The sequence below is a fragment of the Papio anubis genome, chromosome 17, assembly GCF_008728515.1.
Source record: "Papio anubis isolate 15944 chromosome 17, Panubis1.0, whole genome shotgun sequence".
Classification (NCBI taxonomy): Eukaryota; Metazoa; Chordata; class Mammalia; order Primates; family Cercopithecidae; genus Papio; species Papio anubis.
In genome coordinates, this window is record NC_044992.1 from 62,012,426 (window position 1) to 62,024,980 (window position 12,555).

At 41.7% G+C, this 12,555-nt stretch overlaps 1 protein-coding gene across 1 annotated transcript; it reads left to right on the top strand.

Annotated features, from left to right (window-relative positions):
• The first annotated feature begins 1,017 nt into the window (after positions 1-1,017).
• Positions 1,018-11,904, top strand: KCNJ2 (potassium inwardly rectifying channel subfamily J member 2). Its single transcript, XM_003913353.5, has 2 exons — positions 1,018-1,197; positions 6,411-11,904. Exon 2 carries the CDS (start codon positions 6,627-6,629, stop codon positions 7,908-7,910), a length of 1,284 nt encoding a protein of 427 aa, XP_003913402.1. The 5' UTR covers positions 1,018-1,197; positions 6,411-6,626; the 3' UTR covers positions 7,911-11,904.
• The last annotated feature ends 651 nt before the right edge of the window (positions 11,905-12,555 follow it).

The window sequence follows — 12,555 nt, forward strand, 5'->3', positions numbered from 1 at the left end:
AAGCAAAGCTTCGTTAGGACACCGAAGTACTCAGAAATAATAGGCACTTACTCTTCGGTTTACACACACACACGGATTAGTTTATAAAGTTCCAGGATCCAGAGCCGGGTAACACAAGTTGCTTTTTAGGGGTCTGCGCGCTCTCGCCTGGCTGCTGGGAATGAGGGCTGGGAGGCGCTGAAGCGAGGGCAGATCTGACTGTCTGTAGGAGTTGCTATTCCAAAAAAATCATTACTCTCTAATTGTTCTGATTTTAGATCAGCAAAGCGTGCCGGGCGGCGGTGGAGAGATTGAGGGCGGACAAGGCGAGAGGGAACGAGCCGTCCACCCTTCAGAGAAGCCTAGGCTCCTTGTAAGTAATTCGCGAACTGTCGGGAGAAGAAACAGCCAAGCGGCGCTGCAGTGACCGCACTTGCGCGCGTCTCAATCCTGGGTGCTCTGCTCGCCCGCCCCAGTCCCTCGCCCCATTGACTCTGCGGCTTCTCCGGGCGCTGCAGCCTCCCCGGGGGACTTCCAAGGGCCGAGGGGCTCCGGCAGAGAGGGAAGGGAGAGCGAGACGTGCCGGGGCCGACGAACAATCCTGCCCCGGCGGTAAATGTCTCTCCCCGGCGCTGGCATCTCGCAGGCCCCTCGAGGAGCACGCAGGGCAAGTGGCCCCCGAGCGGGGGAACCGGGAAGTGTGTGGGGCTCCAGACGGAGTAGGAAGCTTTGCCCAAGGCCAGGCTGCAATCAGGCAGCCGCAACAGCCGGGCGCGGAGCTTCCCACCTGCTGCTGTCCCAGCTGGGCCGCAACTTCCTCCTCCCCGGCCCGGGCCCGACTCCCCCGGCCGGGCTCCGAGGGTGGAGGGGGAGGAGGCGGCGGCAGGTTCCCTCCGCTGGCAACGCCTCGCAGCATCCTCCCCTCCCCGTCGCGGTTCCCGGGGCCGGCCGCGCGGCCAGGCGCGCTGCGATTGGCCGGCAGCGGCCGGGGGCGGGGCCAGGAGAGCCGGTGTCGCACGGACCGCCTCAAAAGAGCCCAGGATATTGCAGAGCGCACTGGAGCCCTGGCCAGCGCGCAGCCTTCCCGGCGCCGGCAGGCTGGGTCTTGGGAATTCTGGTTTGCTTTGGCTCACTCGCTTTTTACAAACCACTGGATCTTACATGCCTCTGTACCCCCCACTTCCACTCCATGTCCCCATGCTCCTGCGCCAGCAACAGGTAAGGGCTGCTGTGTTTTCTTCCTTTTCGCTCGCTGCCGGTGTGTCCTGGGGAATGGACTCTGGCCGCCGTCCCCTACCCTACCCTGCCCCGCTGCTCCAGAGGTGCCCAGCTGTCACACTGCTGTAGCGCTCACCCACGCTCCGGAGTCCCAGATCATGCCTATATAGTTTGTGTGCGCACCAGAACATCCCCAGAGCTAAAAATACTGAGACATGCTTGGAACAGTTGAGCAATAGAAACAGATTTCTCTGCAGCATCTGTTTGTGCTCATAACTTCCAGTGCACCAGCTGTAGCGAGATACTGGGTTTGGAGGCAAGGGCGAGAGTGTCTGTGTTCGGTTCTCACTCTAAGGGAAAAAAAAAAAAAAAAAAAGAAAACGTGGTTGAGGGTTTGGGCGTGCGTCTTGAGCCCTGGTCTTAAACCTTGGCAAATCTTGGGTCTTAGCACTATTCTTGATCCTTGGCGGGTTTTTTTGTTTTTTGTTTTTTTCGTCATTGCTTCAAAGTATAGCCGTGAGTTTCAAACAGAGTGAGTGTCTCAAAGTTGCCTTCCTGAAAGAAGAGCGGGAGCCCGAGTTGGATTTGAGCCTGAGGATCGCAAAACTTTCACATTACATATCACTCTCTCTTAATCAATTTGTTATTTTTAGTAATAATGGTAATACCTGGCTTGAAGACAGTGTGGTTTTAGGGAAGCAAAATAGTCAAAACGACTTGATTCTGCAAAAAGATTGCATCATAGCATGGATTCATCATGACAATTGGAAAAAAAAACAAGGATAGGAAACGGGCAGTTTAATGTCTGTGTCTGGGTAAGGATATCATAGGATGATCACTAGGATAAGGCTGTGCATTCTGACGATTTTCATAAATTCAGATTTTACTTGTTAGGAAATAAGGTGTTATTTGAAAACCTTGGATATGCAGAGAATCCATATTGCATTTTGCCATTTGTTTTCTTTTCACATGAATAATCAATAGGCTGCCAGATTTCCTCTCGCCAATCACTGTTGTGTGTCTGATGTACATTATCGGTACACTTGTTAGCGTTTTCCTGCTCACTTCCAAATGTTTCATTTCTATTTGCCATTATCTGGAAAAAATCCTGGTGCTCAGAAGGGGTAAGAGATGTTAATTGAAGCATGGTGGAAAGGGTGAGGATAAGGTCAAGGCCATTTTACTTAGCTTCCTGCCCTCCTTTCTCATATTTTAATGACACTTTGTTTTTTAATGTTCTTGGTCTCCATAAGAAATATTTGATCTAAACTCTTGTGAATTTTGCTTTTTTTAAAAAAATAAAAGAACACAGTTTTTCTACATCCTTCGGACTCCTCAGTTGCAGAATCTCTGGTTAGCTGTAGCGTCCTTGTATGACTTTTGCGTAGCCTGAAAGATTGAAAAGAGCTACCTGCACAGATTGGATGTTTCAATTTTTTAAGTGTATATTTTTATTTACCAAACATGTCTGTTTTTCAGCATATGCAGGTGCTGAGCAGTGCTACAAGCCAAGTGTCGTTGAGTATAAATGTTAGACATGGGGCTCACGTAGATAGATGGGTATCCCCCCTCCCCTCCCTCTTCCCCCTCCTCCTCCCTTATGTTTATTGAGCTTCTAAGAGGTTGCTTTCCTAGCAGTTGTGCTCACATAGCAACATGTGCCCAGAGCACACTCAGGCTGGTCTATATGGCGTCAGCTGGGAAATAGCTGCTCTAAACACTCATTAGCAGACCTCTCAGCCCAGTACGTTTTCTTTTGCTATCTTTATTTCCTATCCTTAGAAACTTTCTTATTCATTGCACATCATGACCGTGTTTCAGGACACATTTACTCTCATTTGATTTTGTTTTAGTTATTCATAAACCATATTGGAAGTATTACCTCTATAAGTCAAAGCAATTTAGATCCCCCATTTGTACCATGTGATCTCCTTGACCTTACATTTATCCATAGCTCTTTCTGCTTTAACATCTACCTAAGTTTAAAGCGCTGAACTATTTTTTCCATTGCTTATGCTTAATTTTGGCTCAGCCTATAAATAGTCTTAACATGAACAGCACCACATGTAACCTCTCAATTTCCCAAAAATACTTTCTACATCATGGGTTATGGCCTGGATAAAAATGATTATTTGTGTCCATGAAATTTACATCTAGGCCCTTAAATATTTTGGCTGGAAGGGCAATTTACACATCGTTCATCAAATCAAATTTCAGTTCTCTGGATTTGTATCACTTTGTGTTCTCATCTATTCCTAATTGATTGCATCTCAAAACATTATTGTGAATATATGCTTGAAATAAAGTTGCATGTAAGCCCTGTTTTTTTAATGATGGCTTTTCCCAGCTTGTTCACGAATTGGTAATTGCTAGTGAGAGAGGACGGGGCAAGGAAGTTTTCTGCTCGCTTAAAGTCGCTCAGGCATGTGGGCAGGTTAACAGTGAAAACAATTTTTACCATGAAACATTAAGACCGTTACCCCATCAAACCCTGACAGGTTCTAGCTTTTAGCTATGTAATCAGCTCCACAAAAAGTCTGAATACATAGTATATGTGTGTGCACATGCATACACACATAAATCTGTTTTGGGGCATATCTATTTGAAGTGGCAAAAGTTTTCATTTTGCCAAACAAAACAAAACAAACCAAAAAGCGAAACGCCTCTTTTTCTCTTTCCAGGAAGAAATGGTAAAATTTCTAAATGATGCTCCACATGTGGGACAAATTCCGTTATTAGCAATGGAAATAAGACAATAATAGTCTCTCAATACAGACCACTTTCAAGATTCTAAATGTGGAAAGCTATTCATAAGAAGCTGGTATTGTGTGATTTGTGGAATTCAAACAAATGTCCCGGGGTCAAGATTTTTGGAAAGTCATAATTCAGTCTTTAGATTTCATATGGTTGTTATGTTTTAATCTGGAAGGAGTACAGAAATAAGTCAGAAGAAATTTGACACTGTCTACTCATGGCCCCTCATGGTAACTCACAAGGAAGGATTGTTTTGAATCATGAAAAGGGAATTTCTTGGTGTCAGCTTATAATACAAAGTTCTGAAGTCAATCAGAACTCAAGAATACAAAGCATTCATTAAATGAAGCTCTTCTCCCTTTTTTTTGAAACGTACACCTGCGTTTGGTGGTGTTGCTGTCTCTGTCTGTTTAGAAATGTGAGGCAACTGAGATGAACTAATTACTTGAAAAATGCTGTCCATGTACAGGATCTAGAACCTTGAGGGGTAGGATTCTTGTTTCTTTGGTCCAAGTGCAAACTTCACAGGGAAGCAGACAAAACATTGAAGCAGGTGGAAGGTTAAGAAAGCACAGTAACTTCTTTTTATAAAGTGATTCAAAGGCACTTTCAAACCAAGCATCATTTAGGTGTCAAAAGCTGCCAAAATGTAACACACATTGCAATTTTCATAGATGACTAATCTCAGGAAAAATGTGTTGGGGCACATTCTTGCATAATAACTTGGATAAAGAAGAAGTCAAAAGACAGTAACAAGGCATTTTCAAAGGCAATGCACCTTGCCTCTTTTTAAGGGATCGCACAAAAACAATGTAAATGGATGGCTTTATTTGTTTGCAGCTGGCTTGGCTGAAATCGGTTCTATTAACTGTGTAATCTTAATGGATTTAGAGGAAAAGAAAAAAATGGAGTCTTCATTATCAGGCATCAACAAATCTCTGACTCCTTTCATGAGTTATTCATTGCCCCCCTTTAATATAGCAGAAGGATTTGGTTGTATGAAAAGTTAAGGATGGGCTTTATTTTTCAGTTCTAACTTATATTCGTTTTGTTATCACACATTTGGTAAAGAAAGCACCTTAGGGACTGGGCTGCTTGCTTTCTATTTATTATTGATTTATTTATCCATGTAAAAAAAAAAAAAAAGAAAGCACCTTAGACTTTCTCTTAGTTTTTTGTTAGTTAGTCAAGGAAAATAGTTTCTTAGGAGTGAGGATGGCAAGTTAAAGTAAATAGATAGTTCTTACCTAGGGAAGAATGAGGCAATTGGAGAAAACTGAGAACTACTATTTGCACATATTAGGTAAAGGTGAGTGCCTTCTCCATAGGAACCTGTAGCAAATAACAGCGCTGGAAATGAAAGTAAGCGGACTAGCATTTATGATCTGTCCTTACACAGTTGTCTCTGTCTGAGAGAACACAGCATTGGACTGACATGAAATGAGTTCCTGCCTTATCTCAATCCGCTAAAGACCTGGTCCTTTGGCACAATGGTGCTTACTTCCTAGCCTGTCATTACACATGACAGCCCCATCTCAGGAGAATTTCAGGACTCTTATTGCTAGGCAACAGAATTGCTCTCTATCCCCCAGAGCAAACCTGCGTCTTCAAAGTCTTCAAGCCAGAATTACCTGCACTAATAGAGACTTAGCAGGCATTTCTGCATAGTGATTGCTTGAAGTGTGAGAAGTGATGAAGCAAGCCCAAACAGTATCCAGAAACTGGGATCCATTTCAGATGATTATAAGCAATAGGGGCAGTATTCACCATCGTAGGAGGTTTTGTCCACTAGTTCCCTCTGTTTTCAGGATACACTCAATCAAGCCTACTCCAAAATCCGTATCACTATTATATTTGTAGGTGGGAATCTGACTTTCGTCCTCTAGCATTTCCTCAGCCTATCCGGTCTGCTAGTTATATCATTTAAACAAAATAGTCTGTCTTCCGATTTCAACCTTGCCATCAGGGGCTCTCATATTCTCCCGTAGTGCACATGCAACTCAGTGAATATCAATACTGCGTCCACGTGAAGATTTCTAAACATGTCCTCTTTCCAAAAATTTTACGACAAACCTTGGGATCAGACAGTCTTTCATCTGCTTAACAGGGATCGTAGCAGGTGGGGCAGGCCAAAGAAGAGAATAAGAGAAGGGAGAGGTAGACCTGAAAAATAGAATATTCTAGATCCCTGGCCAAAAATAAGGGAAAGGGGACGTGACCTGACATTTTGGTTGAACAACTGTCACAGACAACTCTCCTGTGTTTAACGACTTTATGCTTTTAAATAAAAGGTTTACAAAGCATGCTTAGGATACAAAGAAATGTAAAACCTTATAATTTAATGTGAAGTATACTTATCTTTACCTGATTATGTGTTTTTGTTAGGATGTATTGTCTTAGACAGTAGAATTCTTTAAGAGTGGCTTATTTTGTAATGCACAATCTCTCTTTTCTTGCAGGACATGTTCTCTGGATGTCAGCTGAGTTATTAAAGTAACTCTGCATGTCAGCAGACAGACCTTGGTAGAACCCCGAGGCTCCCAGAGACACCCATCTCTCCTCATTTTTTTTGTGTGTGTGTCTTCACCGAACATTCAAAACTGTTTCTCCAAAGCGTTTTGCAAAAACTCAGACTGTTTTCCAAAGCAGAGGCACTGGAGTCCCCAGCAGAAGCGATGGGCAGTGTGCGAACCAACCGCTACAGCATTGTCTCTTCAGAAGAAGACGGTATGAAGTTGGCCACCATGGCAGTTGCAAATGGCTTTGGGAACGGGAAGAGTAAAGTCCACACCCGACAACAGTGCAGGAGCCGCTTTGTGAAGAAAGATGGTCACTGTAATGTTCAGTTCATCAACGTGGGTGAGAAGGGGCAACGGTACCTCGCAGACATCTTCACCACGTGTGTGGACATTCGCTGGCGGTGGATGCTGGTTATCTTCTGCCTGGCTTTCGTCCTGTCATGGCTGTTTTTTGGCTGTGTGTTTTGGTTGATAGCTCTGCTCCATGGGGACCTGGATGCATCCAAAGAGGGCAAAGCTTGTGTGTCCGAGGTCAACAGCTTCACGGCTGCCTTCCTCTTCTCCATTGAGACCCAGACAACCATAGGCTATGGTTTCAGGTGTGTCACGGATGAATGCCCAATTGCTGTTTTCATGGTGGTGTTCCAGTCAATCGTGGGCTGCATCATTGATGCTTTCATCATTGGTGCAGTCATGGCCAAGATGGCAAAGCCAAAGAAGAGAAACGAGACTCTCGTCTTCAGTCACAATGCTGTGATTGCCATGAGAGATGGCAAGCTGTGTTTGATGTGGCGAGTGGGCAATCTTCGGAAAAGCCACTTGGTGGAAGCTCATGTCCGAGCACAGCTCCTCAAATCCAGAATCACTTCTGAAGGGGAGTATATCCCTCTGGATCAAATAGACATCAATGTTGGGTTTGACAGTGGAATCGATCGTATATTTCTGGTGTCCCCAATCACTATAGTCCATGAAATAGACGAAGACAGTCCTTTATATGATTTGAGTAAACAGGACATTGACAATGCAGACTTTGAAATCGTGGTCATACTGGAAGGCATGGTGGAAGCCACTGCCATGACGACACAGTGCCGTAGCTCTTATCTAGCAAATGAAATCCTGTGGGGCCACCGCTATGAGCCTGTGCTCTTTGAAGAGAAGCACTACTACAAAGTGGACTATTCCAGGTTCCACAAAACTTACGAAGTCCCCAACACTCCCCTTTGCAGTGCAAGAGACTTAGCAGAAAAGAAATACATCCTCTCAAATGCGAATTCATTTTGCTATGAAAATGAAGTTGCCCTCACAAGCAAAGAGGAAGATGACAGTGAAAACGGAGTTCCAGAAAGCACTAGTACGGACACGCCCCCTGACATAGACCTTCACAACCAGGCAAGTGTACCTCTAGAGCCCAGGCCCTTACGGCGAGAGTCGGAGATATGACTGACTGATTCCTCCTCTGGAATAGTTACTTTACAACACGGTCTGTTGGTCAGAGGCCCAAAACAGTTATACAGATGACGGTACTGGTCAAGATGGGTCAAGCAAGCGGCCACAAGGGACTGAGGCAAGCACAATGGTTTCAAAGAAAGACTGTAAGCTCCATGATTAGCATAAAGCACTAACCATGCCTCCATTGTGACCCAATGGCACATAGATGTTGTAGAATAAGTTATGGGTTTTTATGTTTTGTTTTGTGTTTTTCCAAAACTTGAACTTGCAGGCAAGCCTTGGTTGGGTATTTGATTTATCCAGAATGCTTCTCTTTAGGGAACAAGGATGTTTTTAATGGCATAACAAAGGCAAGACTCTGCCTTAATTTTTGAAAAGCTGCTAACTACATGAACACAAATGTGTATTTTTGTTGCAGTGTAGTTTTCCTTCTGTGTAATTTTAAAGTCAGTGTTGAACTTGATTGAAAGCTCATGATGCGCTTCAAAGTGGCAAGTATTTGGCTATTAACTGCCAAAACAAGAGCCTGATTTTTTGAGGCCAGTAATTTGTTTGCTAGAATTGATTTTTTTCCTCTCTCTCTTTGTTACATAAGGGCATTATGTAACACTAGCCAAATGGTAGCCTCTGGGTTGTTGTTGTTGTTTTTTTCCTCCATGATGTTAATGGGTTATCTCAAATTTTAAGTTAAACTACCTAAAATAAATACCAAAGATAATGCATATTTTTGCACAGTGGAGCTTACACTTAAAAGAAAACAAAGCCCCATGGGCTGCCTTGAAATCAAGAGACAATAACTTTGAACCTCAGCAAGACCTTGAACCGCCGGTTCATTTTGCACCTTATTCAGAAAATAGAGCATCATACTCACCAAGTCTAGTCAGTGTAGTGCTTTTTAAAATTTTGTCCTTTCGTGTAACTTTTTTTTATTTTAAAAGGAAGAAGAAGAAAGGGGCAGTAAAAGTCACACACACACAATACCAACATCCATCCTTTCCTGCTAGGCAGTGCTGGCCAGGCTCATGTGTAGTGTGCGAGATGGTGATGTACTCTTACATTTTTCTAGGCTTTCCCTTTTGCACATTCCAAAATTCATTTCATAAGATCTTCATAGGACCTCCTTGGCATCCTGGCATTCTCAAAACTGAGCCATCCAGCATGAAAGATAAATGGGTTTAAACCCTTGCTGCTGAATTTATTGCCTGGACTGTCAGGACATCGCCAGCCCACCTTCACCTTAGAGGAGATGCCACACCTGGCCTCCACGCTTGTTCCTCTGATCAGTCTGTCTGGAGTGAGTCCTACAGTGTCAGATAGGGCAGTGAATGCCAAAGCGGGGAAACGGGGAGGTGTGGACTAGCCAATCTGATGCAGCACTTCAGATCAAGTATTTAGGAGGAAGAGGAAACTTGCCTTTTTTATGGCAGAGGAGAGTAATGAAAATGTCTTAGTATTTTAGGGTCAAAGAGAGTCATAAAAATACAACATAATGACAAGTAAAGGAGATAATGGTCTAAAAAGGCTATTTCCCTTTTCTGTGTGCATACTTATGATTGAATGTGAGCTAAGCATTGTCTCCTGTGGAGCCCTGGAGCAGGTTACTAAGGAAGGACACATTGTTTTCCAGAAGCCTCCCCTGCCTGGCTGACTGCCTTGCTAGAAACATTTTTTTTTTTTCCTCACTGTAGCTCAATAATGGAACTCTTTTTTTTTTTTTTTTTTTAGTTTAAAATTCCCTATTTGTGAATTCTGGGGTTACTGACTTTTCTTTTTAATTGGAGTCTCAAAATCAACTCTCTTATGGTATTATATCTCTGTATGCCATTAAAAAACAGCTTGTTCTAGAATCACATATTTTGTAAATTGATGTGTGTGATGGTCTCTGGTTCTTGAACAGCCATATCTGAATGCCGTGCCTGCAAAACTATGACAATTTTTGCTGTTTTCAGCCTTCAGATTTGATGGCTTTGAAAACTGAGGTGTTATTTTCAATGAAACCGAGAAAGAGATGTTAAGCAAGTGGTTGTTTTAGATCCAAATGTTAAGGCAGGTTTGGGAAGGTGTTTAAAGAGTTGGAGGAATTGGGGATTGAGTGGACAAGAAAACTTACAGAAGAGGCAACAATTTGGTTCTTGACAGTGAGAGGATATTGAGGGCTTCAGCTGCTGCTATTATGACGTTTTGCAAAGGAAAATAATCAAACCAAAGAGTATTCAGTGATATGTAAATTAAATGAAGATACAGTGGAGAATGGGGGTGGCCACAAAAGAGGCTCCCCCTAAACACAGAGTGCTGCCACTTAAAAAGACTTGAGAAATTTGAAAGGGGGTGGGTATGGGGGGGCGGGCAAGAAAGAGGGAGGGAAATCTTTCAACTTATTTCTGAAAAAGAGAAAAAAATATAAAATTTCTGGTGCACAGGTTTGTTTTTTCAAGAAAATTTTGCAGAAGCTATGTTTTTAAAGTGTACATTTTATAAAGTTTATCAGATATTTTCATATTTAAAGCCAAATGTAAATAGAGGTCTGTAAAGAAAAATAATTGCCATAGAAAGTATAATGTCAGTGCAGCAATGTCTGAGAGCTAGTACCTATATGCTACGGGTTAGCATGGTTTTAGCAAATATATACCAGCCTTATAAGGTTTGTATTGCTATGTTCTTCTGTTATTTATTTCAGCATGGACTGTTCATTTGAAACCTTTTTCTAGTTATTAGCATTTTAACAGTTACAAGCTTTAAATGGCAATTTTTTCTTTCTTTTTTTTTTTTTTTGTCAAGAGCCAAGACACAGGTAATGCACGACATTGATTGCTGCATTTTACCTTCAAAATATTTGTCCTTCTTGACTGGGTCTCCTTAATTAGTGTACACATGTCATTAGAATGCAGATGGAGGGGACTCACCGTGAATATCTGGGGTCAATTCCCAGATGTGTGTTGCTTCTCTATTGCAAGCAGATTCCCTGTTGAATTTACTTAGGATTTATTCCCTTTTAAAGAATTTTTGCCCATAATCTGGAAGGGCACTATATTTTTGGGGGGAGCCATAGATTCCTGGTTATCCTATTTTTAAATAAAATGTAGACAAAGTGAATTCTATTTTGATTATTGAGAAAGGAGTAGTTTTCTATCCCTCTAAGAGTATACTTGAATCAGACATTTTAAGGATGTCACTATAGCACTGTTGTCATTTTCAAATTCCTAGAAAAGTTTGTTTTACTTTGTTTTTATTCTGTTAATGCATTCTTTCTTCTCTTTACTTCCTTTCTTCCCAATACACTCCTACCCCAACTCTTGATGTTTATTTGATGAGCTCTGTCCCGTAAATCGTATTTCCCTTACAATTAATAAATGTCACTTCATATTTTATAATAAACCACTCAGTAAAAGCAAAAGCTTGTCCTGAGAAGTAGAGTGAGTTCTTTTTCACTCTGTGTCTAATAATGTTCAGGTGAAAAAAAAAAAAGTGTGGCGTAGTTACCTGCCCATCCCTAACCCTCAGCAAAGTAGAATCTCTTTTCTAGTAATTTTGAGTTTCAGCTCTGGGCTCTGGCAAGTTGAACAATCCTAGCCATTGACAATCGTGATAGTTATTATTTTCCCATTTGCTGTCTTTTTGTATCTAAAGTCTTCCTATTGTACTGCACAAACCATGGATTGTACATATTTTTATATATTATGTCTTATTTTATTATTTCTAAATAAAAAAATTAAAAATTGAAAACAAATTGGTGGAAGAATCTTTGGGCTTCCTGTATGATTACTCTAGAAACACCATAAAGCAAATGTTCCCAAACAATAGAACATAAACCCTGAGAGGTTAGATGAATAGAGCCATAGAAATGGCAACAGACAGGTGCAGTGGGGTGGCAGATTAGTTTAATTCAAGTTTGAGGAAGTCAAGCTCATATTTTGTTTTTGGATACAACAGCCTAGGTAGAAAGGGAATAGAAAAGACCAATAAACTAGCCAAAAAAAAAAAAAAACTAACAAAAATATTATGAAGTTTAGATTTTGATTCTCTGTTTAATGGGTGATAATGTGTAGTTACTCTTTATTGAGTCTCAACTATGTGTAGAGTTCTTGCATTACATATTATTTTTATCTCATTCCCACAGAAACCAAATCAGGATGTTATTATTTTGTATTATAGATTAAGACTTGGCAAATAAGTTCTGTAAAGGGCCAGGCAATAAGTATTGTTTGGCTTTATGAACCAGAGGGTCTTTGTCTCAACTATGCAAATTCAGCCTTGTAATGTGAAAGCAGTTACAGACAGTATGAAAACAAATGGTATGGCTGTGTTTCAAAAAATTTTTACTAACTTCTACAGCCAGCGGGCTAGATTTGGCTCATGGCCAGTAGTGTGTTGACCCCTGTTTTAGGTGAAGAAACTGAGTATGAATTTTAAAGCTAATGAATCAGTGAGGTAGTATTTGAATTCCAGTTTTACCTGCATCTAAACCTAATTTTATCCACTCAATTATATATCGTTTCAGGTCACAAAGCTACCAAGGATATGTAGTCCCAAAGGAAATGCCACTTTCTCTGGCAGATTTGAAATAAATAAATATTTTTCAAGGTTGGAAATACGGAGAAAATTTGCATTCTAAAATATGGGTTGTACCTTGCTATTT

Coding starts and splice junctions, on each gene's coding strand:
- KCNJ2 (XM_003913353.5), top strand. CDS start 6,627: ATGGGCAGTGTGCGAACCAACCGCTACAGCATTGTCTCTTCAGAAGAA.